The sequence below is a fragment of the Suncus etruscus genome, chromosome 10 (assembly GCF_024139225.1).
Source record: "Suncus etruscus isolate mSunEtr1 chromosome 10, mSunEtr1.pri.cur, whole genome shotgun sequence".
Lineage (NCBI taxonomy): Eukaryota > Metazoa > Chordata > Mammalia > Eulipotyphla > Soricidae > Suncus > Suncus etruscus.
In genome coordinates, this window is record NC_064857.1 from 38,389,591 (window position 1) to 38,412,053 (window position 22,463).

At 48.8% G+C, this 22,463-nt stretch overlaps 1 protein-coding gene across 1 annotated transcript; it reads left to right on the forward strand.

Annotated features, from left to right (window-relative positions):
- The first annotated feature begins 266 nt into the window (after positions 1 to 266).
- RHBG (Rh family B glycoprotein) lies at positions 267 to 21,079 on the forward strand. Its single transcript, XM_049782274.1, is given in 13 exon segments — positions 267 to 507; positions 10,616 to 10,698; positions 10,700 to 10,803; positions 11,443 to 11,593; positions 11,675 to 11,822; positions 14,721 to 14,887; positions 15,100 to 15,207; positions 15,210 to 15,239; positions 15,380 to 15,466; positions 15,469 to 15,515; positions 17,014 to 17,135; positions 20,215 to 20,288; positions 20,625 to 21,079. Coding segments are annotated over 13 exon segments (1,377 nt in total). The 5' UTR covers positions 267 to 320; the 3' UTR covers positions 20,694 to 21,079.
- Positions 21,080 to 22,463: the final 1,384 nt, after the last annotated feature.

The following is a 22,463-nucleotide window of genomic DNA, read 5'->3' on the forward strand; positions in this document are numbered from 1 at the left end:
CTTGAGTCCTGGAGAACCACGCTCTTAACACTCCATCTGAGTTCCAGGGAGGCTGCTCCTCTGCCCCCTGGCCCTGCATATGGTCTGCAGAGGTGCTCCTGCAGAGGAGAACTCAGAGTTTCCAGGTCACCGAAAGTGCCAGCGGCAGCTACGACAGTTTCAACAACACCTCTTTCTTCTCAACCATCTGCTCCAACCTCTTGGGCTCTGCCCTGGAGTCTCCCACGTAGGCGGAGTCCCGGTGCAGTGGGCCGGGCCTGCTCTGATGCAAAGAAGGGCTACACCGTGCCCAGAGCTGCCAGATTGGCAGCCTCTGTGCCATGGCCAGAACTCCACGGAGCACCGCGAGCAGGCGACTGCAGCTGCCCCTGCTATGCCTCCTTTTCCAGGGTGCCACTGCCGTCCTCTTTGCCGTCTTTGTCCGCTATGACCATGAAACCGACGCTGCCCTCTGGCACTGGGGCAACCACAGCAACTCGGACAATGAATTCTACTTTCGCTACCCAAGTGAGTGAGGACGAGGGGGCGTGGCGCAAAGGTACCAGTTCCCTTGATGTTTCGGAAAGGGGCCTGTGGATGCCCCAGTCTGGGGAGCACCCTATCAAGTGGGCCAGCAACTCTCTTGTTCTCAAGGAAGATGCCCTGGTTGCTAATAACACCCTTTCTGTCCAGTTGCAGAAAGCACGCTGAGGGTGGCACAGCCAGCGGCTCATTTAGTTTATAAGGGAGCCAAGACAGAGAAAATGAGGTACAGAGAGGTTAAGGGACTGGTTTTGGGTCAAGTTGTCCAAACTGAAAAATCTAGGATTATTATTTTGGGGGGCCATACCCACTGTGCTCAGGGCTTAGTCCTCACTCTCCATTCAATCATTCCTGGTGGGGTTTGGGTGCACTATATGGGAGTGCCCAGGATGAAACCTGGGTCAGTGACATCCAAAAAGTGCCCTACAACCTCCTGTACTCTTGGGCAGGAGAGATAGCATGGAGGTAAGGTTTTTGCCTTTTATGCAGAAGGTCATTGGTTCAAATCTCAGCGTCCCATATGTTCCCCCGTGCCTGCCAGGGGACTATTTCTGAGCAGATAGCCAGGAGTAACCCCTGAGCACTACCGAGTGTGGCCCAAAAACTAAAAACCAAAAACAAACAACCTCCTGTACTCTCAGTCTAGCCCCCGACACTGGGAATCTAAACCCAGATGTCACTGGGTGCTCACTGCAAATGTGTGCAACCTCTCTACTATCCTAGCAGGCTCTACTAACTGTGCTTTGCTTAGATCCCCCTGCCTGTCTCAGAAGGAGCCTCTGGGCAGGAGGAGGGGGCAGGTCTGGTGTTGAAGACCTTCAGCACTGGTGGGGTGCAGATGGTTTCACCCAGACTCCCCAAGCTGCTCTCTACAGATGCAAGGCAGAGAGAGCACAATGAGTGCTTTCCCATACAGCCACAGCCCTGATTCAGGAAGGAGGTCTCCAGAGCAGGGAGTCCAGTTTACAGAGGGCTCACGGCTTATGATTCGCTCATCTTTCAATAGGTAGAGCTGGAATAAGGGCTTAGGAAACCTCAGCACTTAATTGCTGTCAAGGCCCAGGAAGAAGAGGATGAGCCCTGACTTCCCTTCTCTCCTTCAAAAATAGGGACCCAGACAGGGCACTTAAGCACTGGGAAGTTGGAAGCAAGGACACCAAGTTGCTCACATTATCATTCACTTCAGCGAGTCTTCTAGACTGATTTTTTCCCATCTGGGCTTTGTAGCTGCTGCTGAAGGATCCCAAAGAATTTGAGGGTTGTGAGAGTTTCCTATAAAAACTCAGGGCTGTTATTACCTTGCTTAGCTGAGCTGGAGGCAGCTTCTTTCTGCCTGACCCTGGTTCTTGCCCTGACCTCAATCTTTGACCAAAAATGAAGATCATTTGGCCACAAAGAAGGCTTGAACTTAGGTGCTATACCCCTAGCCATCCTGGGTAGGAAGGCTAGAGCACTTCCTCCTCCCAAATTGTACCCCCCATCCCTACTTGATAGGAGAGCCCTGGAAGCTGGGGTTAAGTCAGACATGAGCACATTTGGCAAAACTCTAGGGAGTTAAGAGGAACAATCTGAGTTGAGATAAGCAAGCAATTTGGTATTTTAATCACACCCATATGTACTCAGGACTTACCTTTTTTTTTTTTTTTTTTTTTTTTTTTTTGGTTTTTGGGTCACACCGGCAGTGCTCAGGGGTTGGTTACTCCTGGCTTTATGCTCAGAAATTGCTCCTGGAAGGCTTGGTGATCACATGGAATGCCGGGATTCGAACACTATCCTTCTGCATGCAAGGCAAACAATCTCATCTCCATGCTATCTCTCTGGCCCCAGAACTTACTCTTGACTCTACTCAGGAGTTACTCCTTGTGAGTCTTAGGATCTTGACAACCCTATGAGGTGTCAGAGATCAAATCCTATTGCAAAGAAATTTGCTTTCCATGCTGAACTATCTCTCCAGCCTTCTCTTTCTCTCTCTCTCTCTCTCTCTCTCTCTCTCTCTCTCTCTCTCTCTCTCTCTCTCTCTCTCTCTCTCTCTCTCTTCAGTTTCAGGATTACTGATGGTAACTGAGGAAACTATGTGACTCTGTGCTCAGGGATGATTCCCACAAATGTCTGGCTGAACATGCAGTGCTGAGATGGAAGCCAGGTCCTCTCCTACAGTTTCAGAGGGTTCAACCTTTTGAATCATCTTTGACCTTGTCTCTCTTCTTCAGACATGTAAGAGTCTGACCTGGGAGCCTTCCTGAACCCTCACTTACTTTCCAAGCCTCTGAGCCCCTCATGTTCCTAGATTCTCCCTATATGCCCTGCTTTTGATCCCCTGCTCCAGGACAGCTTCATCATACCCTGCCTTATGTGAGGGGAGCAGATGGGATCTCTCCTCTTTCTCTGCCCTGAGTTTCTCTCCCAGTGAACTTAGGACCCCTGTACAAGGGGGAGTCTGCAGAGGGGCACATGAGGTGCCTGTGGAACTTGGGGCTTGATGAGCCGTGTCTTCACTTGGTCTCTGTGTCCAGAGTAAGGGGTCAGGGCCAAAGAGGCGTAGCACTGGCCTTTGATTCAGGAGATGAAAGAAAAATTATGCAGCTGCTGCTGAGCTTCCGGCCCTGGCCCGTGCCAAGGTTCATGGCTACTCTACGGGTGGCTCCTATCTCCATAGGAAGGTCTCTCGGTGCCTATCTGGTGCACTCCACTTGGCTGGACATGATAGGCTAGAATGTCACATGATAGGCTAGAACCCCACAGTCAGCTATTTTCTGACTCCCATCTGTAGCCATTCCCCCACACTTCAGTCTCTTGTCCCTGAAGACAAGAAATGGAATAGAGAAAATGCCTGGGGTTACTGGGGCCAGAGGAACAAATGTGGGAAAGGATTCCAAGTAAGAATCTGGACTGGGGGACCTGAAAGATAGCACAGAGGTAGGGTTTTTGCCTTGCACACAGCCAATCCAGGATGGACAGTGATTCAAACCCCAGCATCCCATATGGTACCTCATGGCAGGAGTGATTGCTGAGTGCAGAGCCAGGAATGACTCCTGAGCACCACCAGGTGTGACCCAAATACAAAAAAAAAAAATGTATCTGGACTGGGCCCCCTTCCTTTTAGGGGGGAGGGGGCTTTGGGGCCACACCCAGAAAGTGCTCAGCCTTATTCCTGGCTCTGTACTCAGGGATCACTCCTATGCAGTGCCAGGGTTTGAACCCTAATTAGCTTTGTATAAGGCTGTACTATCTATCTGGTCCCAACTGGCCTTATTCATATCCTTCCCTAGAACTTGCTTGCAGCACAGGTAGAAGCAGGTCATTATGGAAAAGGGGGGTAGAGAACAAAAAGGTTTTGTGAAACCCCTTCTAAAAGACAGCCTTATCTGAAATCTTAGAGGCAGGTGGAAGAGGGTGTAGTAAATGCCCAATCCCTGTACCCTGGTCCTTATAATTTACATCCTGTCTTTTCTGATTAAGAAATTGAGACTTGGAGCCTGGAGAGATAGCACAGCAGAGTTTGCTTTGCAAGCAGCCGATCCAGGACCAAAGGTGGTTGGTTTGAACCCCGGTGTCCCATATGGTCTCCCGTGCCTGCCAGGAGCTATTTCTGAGCAGACAGCCAGGAGTAACCCCTGAGCATCGCCAGGTGTGGCCCAAAAAACAAAACCAAAAAAAAAATTTGAGACTTGGGGCCGGTGAGGTGGCACTAGAGGTAAGGTGTCTGCCTTGCAAGTGCTAGCCAAGGAAGGACCTCGGTTCTATCCCCTGGCATCCCATATGGTCCCCCCAAATGGGCAATTTCTGAGCGCTTAGCCAGGAGTAACCCCTGAGTATCAAACAGGTGTGGCCTGAAAAAACAAAAAAAACAAAAAGAAATTGAGATTCAATAGGTTAAGTGTGGAATTGGAGGGGATGCAGAGATAGTAGGGAAGTTCCAGTGGGGAACTTGACTTGCACAAGGTTGACCCAGGTGTAATGCCTAGCACTCCATTTGGTCTCCTGAACCCTTCCATTAGTAATCCCTGAGCACAGAGTCAGGAGTAAGCCTTAATCACTGCTGAGTGTGGCCTCAAAACAAAATCAAACAAAAAAGATGTTAGGGGGCTGATGCAATAGTACAGTGAGTAGGGTGCTTGCCGGATTTCTATTACTGGCATCCCATATTGTTCCCTAAGCACAGTCAAAAGTAATCCGTGGGTATCACTGGGTATGACTATAAAAAGTTAAGTGTCTTGTTTAGAATCTCATGGTCAGTGAACTGGAGAGACAGGACAGCAGAAAAGGCCTTCCTTTGCTCACCTCTGACCAGGATTCAATCCCTGGCACTGCATCAGGAACCCTGATCCTCACAGGAAGTGACCTGTGAATATAGAGCAGGAGTAAGCTCTGAGCATAGATGGGTACTATCCCAAATCAAAACCAAACAAAATCACTTGGTCAGAGAGAATTTACATGTTGCTTCATAAGGTTTGAAAGTTCTCACTTTTGGGGGCCAGAGAAATAGCATGGAGGTAAAGTGTTTGCCTTGCATGCAGAAGGATGGTGGTTCAAACCCCGGCATCCCATGTGGTCTCCCCGTGCCTGCCAGGAGTGATCTCTGAGTGTAGAGCCAGGAGTAACCCCTGAGCGCTGCCGGATGTGACCCCCCCAAAAAAAAGTTCTCACTTTTGGACCTAGTGATAGTACAGCAGGTAGCTGTACTTGTGTGTTTGCCTTGCACACTTCTGACCTGGTTTCAATCTCTGATACCCTAATAGTTCCCTGAGACCTCCAGGAATGATACCCTGAGCACTGCTGGGTATGGCCCCAAACCAAACCAACAAAGTCCCAGCATTCACTGCTTCCAGCCTGCTTTGTTCCAGATTTATCTGATGTCCATGGGAAGAAAGAGACAGAGGGGAAGGACAGTTAGTGGCTTTGAAAGCATTTATCATCTCTCCATTCATGCATTTGGTGGAGGATCCCCAGAAGTGGACCACCTCTTGCTGAAAAGCTCCTTCTCCACCACAGTCCCTGAAGAATGTCACTGAACAGCCCCTGGGAAGAAAATTCTTCCAGTTAAAAGTCCTAAGCATTAACCACAAAAAAAAAAAAAAAAAAAAAGAAAAGAAAAGAAAAGAAAAAAAAAAAAAAAAGAATAAAAAGAAGGGGCCGGAGAGATAGCATGGAAGTAAGGCGTTTGCCTTTCATGCAGAAGGTCATTGGTTTGAATCTCGGCATCCCATATGGTCCCCGTGCCTGCCAGGAGCAATTTCTGAGCCTGGAACCAGGAATAACCCCTGAGCACTGCCGGGTGTGACCCAAAAACCACACACACACACACAACACACACACACACACACACAACACACACACACAACACACACACACACACACACAAAGTCCTAAGCATTGAGTTTTTATTCCAAACAAACTGGGGGCAGGAGATGTAAATATTATTACTGTTCAAGACAAGTTCTGGAGTGGTTTGGGCTTGCAGTGGGCACCCAACCCTTATGGTTAATGTGCTGTCCTTGGCACAATGACAGACGTAGCACCCTATTGCTTGCTCAAGGAGAAAAGAAACCAGGTGGCAAAGCCCAGAGAGAACTTAGATTGAGTTGAGTTATAAATGATGCCTTACCTGTTGGGCTTTAAAAACTGGGAGATTTGAGGGTGTGAACAGAGTACATGTACATGACATTTGGGAGCGTAATTTCAAATACTGTGAGGCCTCTGGACCCATGTTCTGCAGTGTGGTAGCCAATATAGTGGGCAGCTGAGCTTTGCCCTCTGCACCCAGCACACAGCTAACCTGCAGGGGGTTTCCAAACACTGTTTCTATCACTCCCCTCCCCCAAAAAAGACAAAAACTTAAAAGCTTGCTTTTTTCAGTTATTTTATTGCATTCTAAAGTTCAACCAGAGGGTCCAGAGCAATAGTACAGTGTTTAAGGTGCTTCCTTGCACACAGTGACCTGGGTTCATGCCTAGATCTTTGCATGGTCCCCTAAGCTCCACCAGTAATGATCCCTGAGCAGAGAGCCAGGAGTAAGTGCTAAGCCCCAATGCGTGTGACACCAAAATCAAAACAAATAAATAATAAAATTTAATCAAAATTTTAACTAGTTGGGGCTGAAGAGATAACATGGAGGTAGGCATTTGTCTTCCATGCAAAAGGACGGTGGTTGAATCCTGGCATCCCATATGGTCCCCCAAGCCTGCCAGGAGCAATTTCTGAGTGAGGAGCCAGGAGTAACCCCTGAGCGCTGCCGGGTGTGACCCAAAAACCAAAACAACAAACAACAAAAAAAAAAAACAACCAAAAAAATTTTTTTTGTTTTTGTTTTTTGGGCCACACCCAGCGGTGCTCAGGGGTTACTCCTGGCTGTCTGCTCAGAAATAGCTCCTGGCAGGCACAGGGGACCATATGGGACACCGGGATTCAAACCAACCACCTTTGGTCCTGGATCGGCTGCTTGCAAGGCAAACGCCGCTGTGCTATCTCTCCAGGCCCATCCAAAAATTTTTTTTAATTAGTTGGTACATTTTGGATTAACAACAACAACAACGAAACAACCCTGGGTGCTGGAGTGATAGCACAGCGGTAAGGCATTTGCCTTGCATGTGGCCAATACAGGACAGACCCCAGTTTGAATCCCGGCATCCCATATGGTCCCCTGAGCCTGCCAGGAGTGACTTCTGAGTGCAGAGCCAGAAATAACCCCTGAGCACAGCTGGGTGTGACACCCCTCCCCCCCCCAAAAAAGGGAAGAATGTTTTGATTTATTCTGGATTCTCATCAGAACCAAGAAAGCCTGGCCTATGCTGTCTTGATCCCTGTCTGTCTTCTATACCTCGGGCTAGAACCTGCTGCCTGCTATTATTGCCCCTTTTCTCTGGTTGTGATGCACAGGTGCCTGGTTTATGTGTACCCAATGAACCAGGAAAGTTCTTTCTGTATATGTGTATATGTATGTGTAGTTAGTTAGGGACTATGTTGGCTCAAAGCCCTAGGAGACCACATGTTGCTGGGGTTGACAGTCTCCATATGCAGAGAATGTTCTTTTTTTTTTTTTTTTTGGGCCACACCCGTTTTGACACTCAGGGGTTACTCCTGGCTATGCGCTCAGAAATCGCCCCTGGCTTGGGGGACCATATGGGACACCGGGGGATGGAACCGCGGTCCATCCTAACGCTAGCGCTTGCAAGGCCAGACACCTTACTATACCGCCACCTTCCCGGCCCCGAAGAGCATGTTCTTAGGCCTTTGAGCTATCTCTGCCCGTCAAGTAGAATTTTTTTTGTTTGTTTTTTTTTTGTTTTTGGGCCACACCTGGTGATGCTTGGGGGTTACTCCTGGCTTGTGCGTTCAGAAGTCGCTCCTGGCTTGGGGACTCTGGGGGATTGAACCACAATCCATCCTAGGCTAGTGTGCGTGCAAGGCAGATGCCTTACCACTTGTACCACCACTCTGGCCCCCCTCAAGTAGAAAATTTTTTATTTTTTTTATTTTTTATTTTATTTTATTTATTTATTTATTTTGGTTTTTGGGCCACACCCGCAGTGCTCAGGGGTTACTCCTGGCTGTCTGCTCAGAAATAGCTCCTGGCAGGCACGGGGGACCATATGGGACACCTGGGATTTGAACCAACCACCTTTGGTCCTGGATCAGCTGCTTGCTATCTCTCCAGGCCCAAATTTTTTTTTTTTTATTTTTTAGAGGCAGTCACACCCAGTGGGTGTTCAGAGGCTTACTCCTGGCTCTGTGTTTTCTCCTCACATAGAGATTTTTTGTTTTGTTTGTTTTTGAGCCACTCCCAGAAGTGCTCAGGGCTTATTCCTGGCTCTGCACTCAGGAATCACTTCTAGCAGTGGTCAAAGACTGTATGGGATGCTGGGGATCGAACCCAGGTCCACTGCATGCAAGGCAAGGACCCTACCCACTGTACCCAGCCCATCAAATAGAGATTTTATTTATTTATTTATTTATTTTGGTTTTGGGGCCACAATTGGTGGCACTCAGGGTTTACTCCTGGCAGGCTTGGGGGACCATATGGGATGCGGGGGATTGAACCTGGGTTTGTCCCAGATTGTCTGCATGCAAGGCAAAAGCCCTATCACTGTGCTATCACTCTGGCCCTTCAAATAGAGATTTTTTTTGGTTTGTTTTTCGGTCACACTCGGCAGTGCTCAGGGGTTACTCTTGGCTCTATGCTCAGAGCCTGCTCCTGGCAGGCTCGGGGGACCATATGGGATGCTGGGATTCGAACCACCATCCTTCTGCATGCAAGGCAAACACCCCACCTCCATGTTATCTCTCTGGCCCATTAAGTAGAGATTTTATTTTATTTTTTTTATTTTTTTTCAAGTAGAGATTTTAAAGGGGAGTTTAGGGCGAGGGGAGATAGTGTAGTGAGTTAGGTGCTTGCATGCAGCTGACATAAATTCTATCCCTGGTACTACATGGCTTCCCCTGAGCCCTATGAGGAGTAACTTACTGAGCACAGAACCAGAGGTAAGCCCTGAGTACTGCCAGCTGTGGGTCCCCAAACCAAAATAGTAATAAAACAAAATAATTTAGGGTCATAGGTGAACCTATTTCTCAATATCATGCACAAAGATTGCAATAATCTACCGCTCTTTATCATGGTATTTTCCAATTAAAGCCAAGGATTCAACAATCACAGATCCAAGACAACATTGGCTGAATCTCACACTGAATTGTTTCAAGCCCTTTTTGCATGTTGATACAGGATATGGGGGGCAGAGCAAGTGAGAAGAAAAGCAAGCTATAGGCATTTTATAGAATTTACAAAGTCTCCATGTATGTTATTTTATTAAGTCAGATTTCTATTCACAGTAGTATAGAGTAGAAAACAAAAGAAAAAGGGGATGGAGGCCGGAGAGATAGCATGGAGGTAAGGCATTTGTCTTGCATGCAGAAGGTCAGTGGTTCGAATCCCGGCATTCCATATGGTCCCTCGAGCCTGCCAGAAGCAATTTCTGAGCAAGGAGCCAGAAGTAACCCCTGAGTGCTGCCGGGTGTGACCCAAAACCAAAGAAAGAAAAAGAAAAAGAGGAGACTCCAAATCTGTCCAGCAACCTGACATTAATAATATTCAAGTTATTCACATATAAAGTTAAAGTCTTCAAACTAGAGTCAAAGAGTTCAATCTAAAGGCACCTTTCTCGCATGATGCTGACCCAGGGTTCGGCCACTATATTGGTCCCTCAAGAACCATCCAGGAGTGGCCCCTTCATAGAGTCAGAAGTCAGTTCTGAATACCGGCTGGTATGGCCTTCAAACCAAAACACTTCAAACTGAAGAAAGTAGCAAGTTGCAAAGTGAGGCTGTGCTTCCCAGAGCGTCGTTATACCTGGTCACGCACAGCTTTACAGGCAGGAGGGGGTTGGGCTACACCTCTCCGTGCTTAGGGGAGATCACTATGTGTGATCCTAGGGATCCAACTCAGGGCTCTTGCATGTACCTAAAGCTGGAGCTGCAGCCTGTTGAGCCATCTCTCCAGTTACTACTACTTTTTTTTTTTCATTCCTTAGGTTTTTTGTTGTTGTTGTTGTCATTGTTATTTGTTTCTTTTTTGGTGGTCACACCCAGTGTGCTCAGGAGTTACTCATGGCTCTGTACTCAGGGGTCATTCCTGAGTATGGTATGTTGGCCAGCGTGCAAAGCAAATGTCCTACCTGCTGTACTATCTCTCCAGCCCCATTTTAATCCTGAAATCCACCCAGAAGGACTTCCCAAAGAAGGAAAATTGAATCCAAGTTTAAAGGGAAGGGAATTTGGGGCTCAATGGACAATGGCTGGAATAGGAGGGCAGATAGGTTGGTTGTTTTTTCTTAATTGGGCTTGAACCTGGAGCCATGAACATGGACCTCCCTGAGCATGCACTCAGCAGTTTGCATCATCTCCCATGTCCAGCCTAGTCTAAACCCTAACTGCTCCTGGCTGGCCAGCTCTCCCCGGTGGCCCTGCTGGGGGGTCTGCCACGCCTGGAGAGTTTTATGGGTTCACCTCCATGGAGGCAATGAGCATTCTGGAGGCCCTGGTGGGGTTGCAGGTGGTTGCTGAAGGGAGGCAGTTGCCAGAGCATGGACGCCCCCACCCACAGGCTTCCAGGATGTGCATACCATGGTCTTCGTGGGCTTCGGCTTCCTCATGGCCTTCCTGCAGCGCTATGGCTTCAGCAGCGTGGGGCTTCACCTTCCTCCTGGCCGCCTTTGCCCTGCAGTGGGCCACACTCATGCAGGGTTTCCTCCACTCCTTCCACGGAGGCCACATCCACGTGAGCGTGGAGAGGTGAGCTGCGGGGAAGGGGAGAGAAAGGGACCCAGGGATGCACCAGGAGACACCCCTCTATCAGGAGGCTCCTGCCCTACCAAAGAAGGCTCCTCCTCTCGCCCCAGAAGTGTCTAACTGGCCCCATGATGGGCTTCTTAGCTGCTTTTCTTTCTTTTTTTTTGGGGGGGGGCCCACACCCGGCATTGCTCAGGGGTTACTCCTGGCTGTCTGCTCAGAAATAGCTCCTGGCAGGCACGGGGGACCATATGGGACACCGGGATACGAACCAACCACCTTTGGTCCTGGATCGGCTGCTTGCAAGGCAAACGCCGCTGCGCTAATCTCTCCGGGTCCCTTAGCTGCTTTTCTTTTCTCTTCCTAGACTCCAACTCTCAGCCACATCCCCTCACCTCTTTAGGCTCCGATTACCCAAGAGCTAAGGGGAAGCTAGTTTCATTGGAAAGGGCAGGGCTTAAGGTGTTCTTGGTGCAAGATCTGTTAGTTCTTCCACCTTCCACAAGTCACAGAACCTCTCATTGTCTCATCTCCAGGAAAGGCAAAGTTCTGGGCACCCCCAGGGCATAGCCCTGCTTCCCCTCTCTGCTGTTACCCTGATTTCTGCTGTTACTCTCACCCTCTTACCCCTTCTCCCCCCAGTATGATCAATGCTGACTTCTGTGCCGGGGCAGTGCTGATCTCCTTCGGGGCAGTGCTGGGCAAGACCGGACCAGCTCAGCTGCTGTTCATGGCCCTGCTGGAGGTGGTGCTATTCAGCGTCAATGAGTTTGTGCTCCTCAGTCTCCTGGAGGTGAGTGTGCAGGGTAGGCTCTGGGGCAGAGGCAGGGTCAGGGGGAGTTGCATGTCCTTCACCTTGGCTCTCCCTCTCCAGGTCAGAGATGCAGGCGGTTCCATGACCATCCACACTTTTGGCGCCTACTTTGGCCTGGTTCTCTCCCGGGTCCTCTACAGGCCACAACTGGAGAAGAGCAAGCATCGCCAGAGTTCTGTCTACCACTCTGATCTCTTTGCCATGATTGGTGAGGCAGGCTGCGGTGGGGTGGGGGGCCACTTGCAAACCCCTCAATCTGGGCCAGAGATGACCATCTACAGGCAAGGCTTCAGTCAGGGTGCTGCCTACATGTTCTAGGGTTCAGCCCCTTCCAATTTGGCATCTGCTATGGGGCCAGAAAGAGTACAGAAAGGGCACTTGTGGAACCAAAGAGATAGTATGGAGGCAAGGTGAGACCCTCTTTCAGAAAAAGCAAAAAGGGGGCCAGAGAGATAGCATGGAGGTAGGGCATTTGCCTTGCATGCAGAAGGACAGTGGTTCAAACCCTGGCATCCCATATGGTCCCCTGAGCCTGCCAGGAGTGATTTCTAAGCATAGAGTCAGGGTTACCCCTGAGCGCGGCCGGTGTGACCCAAAAAAACTAAAAAGAAATAACAAAAAAAGAAAGGGCACTTGCCTTACACAAAACTGACACATGTTCCATCCCCACCCCTCCCACCCAGCACCACATGTGGTTTCCTGGGCCCGCTAGTGGCCTGAGCACAGAGCCAGGTTTAAGCTTCCCCTCTCTGCTGTTACCCTCAACCCCCAAAAACAACCCAAGCTATTAATTTGAAGTCTGCCATCAAAGCCCAGGATCTATCCTCTTTCTCAAGGGTTTGTATATGGGCCCTGAGGGCTGTCCAATGCCCCTCATGTTTTTTTTTTTTTTTTTTTTTTTTATGTGACTGCACCATTCCCTGCAGAAATCCTCCCACTCCAAGTTAGAAGGAGACTCCTTAGCTTGGTGTACCTGCTCTCCCTCCCCGCCTCTGTCTTCTGAGGTGGGACACAGCCATATTCCCTGCAGCTGCTTTCTCAGGCAGGAGGAGGGGGCAGCCCCTGGTCACCATGCTGCATTGATGCATGTCCTCTGCTTTAGCCTCTGCACCCCACTTCCCCACATCAGGTTTTGGAAAGGCCATCAAGCATTCCCCCTTTCCTGGATGACATAGAGTGGTGGCTTTTTCTCACTTCAGCATGAGAGCTGTGTTCTCCTTTATGGCCATGCCATTATATTGTGAAATAGACCATACACAACCCTACGTCAGCTGAGGCCTCTCTGAGACTTTGATCTTGGGACTTGGATCCTTTTGGCTTGAAGACCAAAAGCTTCTCTGAAATTCTGGGCCTTTGAGAGAGGCTTTTGGTCTCTAATGGCCTCTGCTTACCACTTATTTCATCCTTGGCCTGCAGTATGTTTACACACATGATCATCTTTCTTGCAGAGAAAGGGAGAGAAAGGGGCAGGCCCTGCTGTTACCTTCTCTTCAGTTCCTCTTCCCTCACCCTTCTGGAACCTGGAAAGCCCAGAGTGGCAGGCAGGACATAGAGAGCCCCAAGATCTGAGCAAATGCCTAGACCCAGCTAGTCTTTCTTTCTTTCTTTCTTTCTTTCTTTCTTTCTTTCTTTCTTTCTTTCTTTCTTTCTTTCTTTCTTTCTTTCTTTCTTTCTTTCTTTCTTTCTTTCTGCTTTCTTTCTTTCTTTCTTTCTTTCTTTCTTTCTTTCTTTCTTTCTTTCTTCTTTCTTTCTTTCTTTCTTTTATTCTTTCTTTCTTTCTTTTCTCTCTCTTTCTCTCTCTCTCTCTATCTTTCTCTCTCTCTATCTTTCTTTCTTTCTTTCTTTCTTCTTCTTTTTCTTTCTTTCTTTCTTTCTCTTCTTTCTTTCTTTCTTTCTTTCTTTCTTTCTTTCTTCTTTCTTTCTTTTCTTTCTTTCTTTCTTTCTTTTTCTCTTTCTTCCCCCCCCCTTTTTTTTTTTGGTTTTGGGTCACACCCAGTGGTGCTCAGGGGTTACTCCTGGTGCTCAGAAATAGCTCCTGGCAGGCACGGGGCACCATATGGGACACTGGGATTCAAACCAACCACCTTAGGTCCTGGATCGGCTGCTTGCAAAGCAGTGCTATCTCTCCGGGCCCCTCTTTCTTCCTTTCTTTCTTCTTTTCTGTTTTTTTTTTTTGTGTGTGTGTGTGGTTTTTGGGTCACACCCGGCAGTGCGCCCCTCTTTCTTCCTTTCTTTCTTCTTTTCTGTTTTTTTTTTTTTTTTGTGTGTGTGTGTGTGGTTTTTGGGTCACACCCGGCAGTGCTCAGGGGTTATTTCTGGCTCCAGGCTCAGAAATTGCTCCTGGCAGGCACAGAGGACCATATGGGGCGCCGGGATTTGAACCGATGACCTCCTGCATGAAAGGCAAACGCCTTACCTCCATGCTATCTCTCCGGCCCCCTCTTTCTTCTTTTCTTCCTTTCTTCTGCCCTCCTTCCCTTCCCTCCCTCCCTTCCTTCCTCTTCCTCCCTCCCTCCCTCCCTCCCTCTCTCCTCCCTCCCTCCCTCCCCTCCCTCCCTCCCTCCCTCCCCTCCCTCCTTCCTCCCTTCCTTCCTTCCTTCCTTCCTTCCTTCCTTCCTTCCTTCCTTCCCTTCCTTCCTTCCTTCCTTCCTTCCTTCCTTCCTTCCTTCCTTCCTTCCTTCTTTTCTTCCATCCTCTCCAACCCCCAGCTAGTCTTTCATAGGTATCTGCCCATTGCTGAACCCATCTTTCAGGCAGCTGTTGAGGCTATCAAACAAATTGTTTACTTTTACATATATCAAACAGATAGCTTGATTTGACCTTTGTCTTCCTGCTTTTTTGATCCTTTAAAACCCAGTTCAACTTTCTCTCTCATCTTCACTGTAGTTGCACTAGTTGAACCGGACCTTAGTAGCTGTGGGGAGGGGGAGGCAGGAGATGAGTGCTCGGCCCATGCCTCCATGTGGCCAAATCCTCTCTCTGGCATCTCACCACACAGATGTGAGAACTCAGGCTGCTGCGTTCTTGCACTGAGGTGCACTTGCTCTGTTCCTCACTGTGGCCAGATCACTTCCTTCCTCTCAGCCCACCTGTCTGCCCCATTTAGGGACCATCTTCCTGTGGATATTCTGGCCTAGCTTCAACTCTGCGCCCACTGCCCTGGGTGATGGCCAGCACCGGACATCCCTCAACACATACTACTCTCTAACCGCAAGCGCCCTGAGCACTTTCGCCCTGTCTGCCCTCGTCGGAAGTGATGGGCGGTTGGACATGGTACTGGGAGGAGTGTGTGGGGAGGCCAGGGTCTGAAGGGGAAGGGGAAGAAATCTGAGATTCTTCAGGGCCTGTTTGTTAAACAAACAGGAAGACATAGGCTACAGGGAATTAAGAGGATGAGTAGGCAGGTGGGTGACCCTGTGGTAGGGCCAACTTGAGCCAGGGTGAAGAGTGATCTCCAGGGCCTTGTTTGTCCCTTCTCTCCCCAGGTACATATCCAGAATGCGGCGCTGGCTGGAGGGGTCATAGTGGGGACCTCCAGTGAAATGATGCTCACACCTTTTGGGGCACTGGCTGCTGGCTTTCCTGGCGGGAGCTGTGTCCACCACTGGGCTACAAGTTCTTCACGGTGCAGAGGCCTCTCTTGGACCCCGGGAAGCATAGGGCTCTTTGTCTTGATCTCTCCCCTCTCCCATAGACTAGAGAAAGGGGGGATGGGTTTGGGGAAGGGAGGCACAGGAAACTCATGATTATTGTCCTCTTCTCCAGCCCATCCTAGAGTCAAAGTTCAAAGTGCAGGACACGTGTGGTGTTCACAATCTTCATGGGATGCCAGGGGTCTTGGGAGCTTTCCTGGGGGGTACTGGTAACCTGGCTGGCCACCACACGAAGCTTATGGAGATGGGTGAGTGCCCTGACTTCATTCTCTTTGCAGGGCATTGCCCTCTGGGAATCTCTTCTCACACTCTCGCCTCTCTTCTCCTTTTTTTTTTTTTTTTTTGGGTTTTGGGCCACACCCGGTGATGCTCAGGCATTACTCCTGGCTATGAGCTCAGAAGTCGCTCCTGGCTTGGGGGACCATATGGGACGCTGGGGGATCGAACAGCAGTTCGTCCTAGGCTAGGGCAGGCAAGGCAGGCACCTTATCTCTAGCGCCACTGCCCGGCCCCTTTTTCGATTTTTTTTTCTCTCTTCTCTTTAGTACTAGTGTATCAGTACTAATGGGCCTAGAGAGAGAGCATCGGGATGACCTCAAGTTTTTATTCAAGGGGCTCCAGTTTCTCCCCAGCACCCCATGGTCCTCTGAGCACTGTGGTCAGAGAGGTCTTTGAATACCTCTACGTGTAATACCCCCAAAGGAATAGTATTTACCAAACCCAAAGTCAATGACAACAGAATCAATACCCAATCTACAACAAGCTGTACACGGAGGAACAGTTGCACTAACATTACAGGGGTAAAGGAGGGAGATGTGGGATGCATGCTGGGAACGGGTGGGAGGACAACACTGGTGGTGGGAATGCTCGTCACTCATTGTCGCTATGTAAAGAAAAGAAAAAGAAAAAAAGAATAGTATTTATTTTGGAGGAATTTAGGGGTCACATATGGTGATGCTCAGGTGTTATTCTTTATTCTGCACTCAGGAATCATTCTTGGCAGTGCTTGGGGACCACTGGGACCCTAGAGATTAAACCTGGTCAGCCATGTGCAGGGCAAACACATTACCCTCTGTACTATGACTACAGCCCTGAGGATAGCATCTATTTTTATCCCTTCACTCATTCATTCCACCATGCACCTTCTTGCTGAGAAAATGATTGAACCACACTCATAGGACCCATCTTCTGGTCCTGTGCCACATGTTTATTGTTATAATTAGAAGATTATTGGGCAGATGGTTTCCATTGTGTAGCAGCTAAAGACTCTTTGAGGGACTAGAGCCATTATACAACGCTTACCTTGCACACTGTCAACCCAGATTCTATCCTCGACGCCCCATATGGTCCCCTGAGCACACCAGGAGTGAGTGATCTCTGAGATTTAGAAGTAAGCCCTGAGTACCACTGGGTGTGGCCCCAAACAAAAAAATAATAGACAGATAAATAATCAGTGAGAAATAAGGACTCAAGAGCCAGCAAGACAGTAGGTACTTGCTTTTTTTTTTATGTCCCAGGGTTAGTTTTTGCAAGCAGGGCTCAGAGGAGAGATAGTGAAGAGTAGCACTGAAACTGCTCCTTGAAGGCATGTGTATGGTTTTTCTGCAAGAAATGTGCAGTGAGATTCCTGATGTGGACAGGAAAGGAGGCTGTGTGACAGGGCTTTCTGGGTATTGCATGGCCGGATGCCATGCACTGCTTCCCTGCCCTACTGTTTTGGCCCCATTGCATACCGTTTTCCTGCAGCCTGAAGACCGTGTTCCCCCTCATTGCTGATGGCCAGCGCAGTGCCACCTCTCAGGCTGTGTACCAGCTCTTTGGGCTGTTTGTCACACTGACATCTGCCTCTGTGGGTGCGGTCATTACAGGTGAGTGGCTTTGGCTGGAGGGTCAGAGAAGGATCTGACAGCAGTTCCACCATGGGCAAAAGAGAAAAGGGAGATTCTTGGAGCAGGACCTTTGCACTTCCCAGGCAGCTTTCAGGTGGGTCCACAAAAGATCTTTGAGCCGTGTTGAGTTCAGGCCTAATGTCCTTCTGGAGAAGGGGAGAAGGGGTAAGAGCAGAAGGAATCTCCTAGGCCTCCTTGGGGCTCTTCCTCCAGCCATGCACTTGACTGTATGGTTTCCATTGCTCACTAGAGGGCAGCCTGACCTCAGGCTGGAGGAGCTTCTTTTTTTTTTTTTCTTTCTTTCTTTTTTTTTTGGTTTGTTTTTCAGTCACACCCGGCAGTGCTCAGGGGTTACTTTTGGCTCTATGCTCAGAGCCTGCTCCTGGCAGGCTCAGGGGACCATATGGGATGCTGGGATTCGAACCAACATCCTTGTGCATGCAAGGCAAACTCTCTACCTCCATGCTATCTCTCCGGCCCCTGGAGGAGCTTCAAAGCCTGAATTCATGCCCTGGGTTATCCCTATCCTTCATGAATTTTGTACATTTGACTTTTTATTTATTTATTATGATTATTTTATTTTATTTTATTTTAGTCACCATGATTTAAAATACTACCATCTTCATGCAGGAAACATTTTAATATCACATTTACCCCTAGTGTCCTTTGTCTCAGAGCCCTTTTCCCCCATCTTTTCTCAGTTCTGTAGACTAGTTCAGATTCTGTTGTTTTGGGCCACTTGTTACTCACTTACTATGCCTCTTTTTACTCCACAATTGAGATTATTCTGTATCTGTCCCTCTTCTGACTGATTTCTCTCTAGGCCATGATGCCCTCCTGTTCCATCCTGGTAGTGAAAAATCTATGATTTTATCTACTTTTTTTTAGGAGGGGAGAGGGCATATCTGGTGGCACTCAGGACTACTCCTGGTTCTGTGCTCAGGGATCATTCCTGGCAGGCATCAGGAGGCCATACTGGGTGCTGGGGAACAAACCCAGGTTGGCCTTATGCAAAGTACTTGCCCATACCCATTGTATTATCACACTAGCCTCATGGTTTCTTTTTCTTGTTTTTTTTGTTTGTTTTTGGTTTTGGGTCACACCCGGCAGCACTCAGGGGTTACTCCTGGCTCTATGCTCAGAAATCACTCCTGGCAGGCTCAGGGGACCATATGGGATGCTGGGATTCAAACCACCGACCTTCTGCATGCAAGGCAAACACCTTACCTAAATGCTATCTTTCCGGCCCTGCAGTTCTTCTTCTTCTTCTTCTTCTTCTTCTTCTTCTTCTTCTTCATCTTCTTATTCTTCTTCTTCTTCTTCTTCTTATTATTCATATTTTTTGTTTTTGGGCCACAGTCTGTGATGTTCAGGGGTTATTCCTGGGTCTAAGCTCAGGAATCACTCCTGGAGGGCCCAGAGAACCTTATTTGATGGCGGGATCAAACCATATGCAAAGCAAATGTGCTGTACTATCACTCTGGCCTCAGGGCTTCATTTTTTTTATCTGAGTAATATTCCATTGTGTACCACATATGTACCACATGTATCACAATTCTTTATCTACCATCTGTTCTTGAACACTTGGGTTGTTTCCAGATTTGGATTTTGTGTTGCCATGAACACAGGATTAGAACATGTCTTTTTTGTGGGAGGGGCATACCTCACAATACTCAAAGGTTACTCCTGGCTTTGCACTCAGAAATCACTCCTGGCAGACTCAGGGCACCATATGGGATGCCAGGGATGGAACCTGGGTTTGTCCCAGGTTGTTTGCTTGCAAGGCAAATGTCATACTTTTATGCTATCACTCCGTCCCCCTAGAACATATCTTTTTTTGTTTTTGTTTTTTGTTGTTGTTGTTTTTGGGCCACACCCGGCTGTGTTCAGGGGTTACTCCTGGCTATCTGCTCAGAAATAGCTCCTGGCAGGCACAGGGGACCACATGGGATGCCGGGACTCAAATCAACCACCTTAAGTCCTGCATTGGCTACTTGCAAGGCAAACACCGCTGTGCTCTCTCTCCCGCCCCAACATATCTTTTTTTTGTTTGTTTGTTTTGTTTTGTTTTGTTGGGTCACACCCGGCGGTGCTCAGGGGTTACTCTTGGCTGTCTGCTCAGAAATAGCTCCTGGCAGGCACAGGGGACCATATGGGACACCGGGATTCGAACCAACCACCTTTGGTCCTGGATCGGCTGCTTGCAAGGCTGTGCTATCGCTCCGGGCCCCCAACATATCTTTTGATAATGGAATTCTGAGGTCCTTGGGGTAGATACCTAGAAGTGAAATTGTTGAACCTTGGGGCTGGAGAGATAGCACAGCAGTAGAGCATTTGCCTTGCACGTGGCTAACCCAGGATGGACCTGGGTTTGATTCCTGTCATCCCATTAGGTTTCCTGAGCCTACCAGGAGCAATTTCTGAGCACAGAGCCAGGAGTAACCCCTGAACATTGCCAGATGTTGCCTTAAAACAAAACAAAACAAATTGTTGGACCTTTTACCCTTTGAAAGCAAACCTGTGATTCAGTGTTCCCTCCTGCTCTCACCTTAGAAAACTGACATTTATCTGTTGTATTCAGTGAACTTTCACTGTACCGTCTGACCATTGGGGTTCATGATAGAATCCTCTTGGGTTATTTAGTGGCTGCACAAACCCCAACCAATTTCTTATCTTTTTTTTTTTTTTGTCACACCTCAGGGGTTCCTCCTGGCCCTAAGCTCAGAAATCGCTCCTGGCAGGCTCGGGGGACCATATGGGATGCCAGGATTCAAACCACTGTCCTTCTGCATGCAAGGCAAACACTTCACTTCCACGCTATCTCTCCGACCTCCAATTTCTTATCTTTTGAGAACCTTAGTTGTTTCCTCTCGCAGCCAGATCCATGATTGTCTCTCAGGGCTTAGAAGGAAGGGGATGCTGGATGAACAGTTGGCACAACCTGGCACACAATAGGGCAGGTGCTCATCAGGCTGGGTGCCATCATGCTTCCTGCAGACCCTCCAAGAAGGTCTTGTAGATAGAAAGTCATCCAGCTGTCTGCCTCTTTTCCCACTAGGGCTCCTGCTCCGGCTTCCCTGCCTGGACTCCCCCCCAGATTCCCAGTGCTTCGAGGACCAGATTTACTGGGAGGTGAGACAGATGCAGCCTCTGAGGCCCCAGGGCCCTTTCACCCTCCTATCCTTCTCATTTTTTGTTGTGGTGGTCGTTGATTTTGGTATTGAGGCCATATCAAGGTGTACTCAGAACTTTTTCCTGGTTCTGTGCTCTGAGGTCACTCCCAATGGGGCTCTGGAGACCCTTAACCATGCAAGGCTGATGCCTATATTCTGTGTTACCTTTCTAGCTCCCACACCTCCCACCTGGCCTCCTTCCTTGCCAGTCTGCTCCTTCCCCCTTTAGAGCATACATCCGCTGTGACCTCCTGCCCCTGAAGCCCCTTCTTTACCTGTTCCCCAACCTCTTCAGGTGCCAGGAGAGCATGAGGATGAAGCCCATGGACCACTGAGGACAGAGGAGTCAGACACTCGGGCCTGACTGACCCCTAGCCCAAGGACAAGCTCCTTTTTGAAAATGGTGACCATCACCTACAACAATATTCTCTAGCCTTATCCCACAGCTACCAGATGAAAAGTCGTGTATCTGAGGAGATCTCCTTTCCTGAGGAAACATGAGGAGTAGACAATGGAGTGGGGGAGAAGGTTTGGGAATGGGGCTATCTATGGTTGGGGGGCCATGCAGACTTACCAGCACCCCCACCCTACCTATCACCTTCTGTATGTGGGCAGAAGGGGCCAGAGTGAGACTTCTTCCCCCACATGAACACACGCACAAGTGCCCGTAACCCCAATTTAGTATCAGTAAGTCAGTGAGCTTTGAGCCCATGTCTAAGTCTCAGGGTGATAAACTCTGCTGACAGAGAACTCTGACTACTGTGTGTCTACACTGGGAACTGACCCACGGTGCTGGAAACTTCCAGGTATGAAATGGTGCAGACAGCATCCTGTCATCCCAGGCCTGTGGAACACTCTCTCTCTCTCTCAGATGCCAGGTTCTCTGAAGAACACAGGCTGGCTTGCTCCAGGTGCCAGCTAGCTGATGCCTTCCCAGGGAGCCTGCATCTACTCCACAGGGCATCTTGGGCGAATTCTGCCTCTGCCAAAGTGTAGTGTGCTGTTGAGTCAGAATGGCAGAGGGTCCCTTAACAGTTGCTCTCAAATCTCCAGAAGGTGGAAGCTGGGTCCCCATCTGAGTTTGGAATGAGACAGTCCAGGGTGTCCAGTGGCCATAGCCTGAAGTCATCTTAGCACCAGAGGGCGCTCCAGATTCAGCAGAGGAAGATGCACAAGAAAGGAAGACAAACCTTTCTTCAGCCAAACCTGACTGTCTCCTCATCCATTTAAGCTTTTGCCTTTTTTTTTTTTCTTTTTTGGAAGGGGGAGGGCCACATCTGATGGTGCTTAAAGCTTATTTCTGGTTCTGTGCTCATACTTGGCGGGTTCGAAGGACCATATGGGATGCCTGGGATTCAACCCATAGAATGCAAACACTTTTACCCATTGTACTATCACTCCCACTCCCGCTATTATTTTAAAAGTTGTTCTTGGGCAACACGAGCAGTGCTCAGAATTTTCTCTTAGCTCTGCTCAGGGACGCACTCCCGGAAGTGCTCGAGATATTTTTGTCGTGCTGGGGGTCAGCTGCATACAAGGCAATGCCTTAACCCTGAATTATTGCTCGGGCCCACAAGCCTTTTCTGAATCTCATACCAGTCCCGGAGAGACTGCACTCTCCTGCCCTTCACAGATACATTTCCATTCTTGATGCATTAAGGATGCATCAAGGAATGAGGAGGGCATTCTGGGGTCTGGTCCTGGGACAAGTGAAAGGTACCCCTCCAGATTTCATCCTTAGGGCAAATGAAGGAACTGAATTTGCCTGAGGGAAGAAGCCAAATCAGATTTGAGATAAATAAGGAGAGTAGTTGAAAGAAAGGACTTCCATGGTACTCCACACCTCACCCCACAGCCCCTCCTTACCCCATGCCCCCACCCCATGATTGCTGAGACAGATAAGTGGAACTGAGGGCTGGGAGTGTCTACTGAGGTACTGGGTATGACCCAAACAAATACAAATTTCAGGGACTAGAGCAATAATAGTACAGTGGGTTGGGTGCTTGCCTTGCACACAGCCAATCTGGGTACATTCCCAGCATCCCGCATGGTCCCATGAGCATTGCTGGGTATGGCCCAAAAGCTAAAAAAATATTTTCAAGGAAAGGATTGGTTTAGTTGGTATGACACCCTT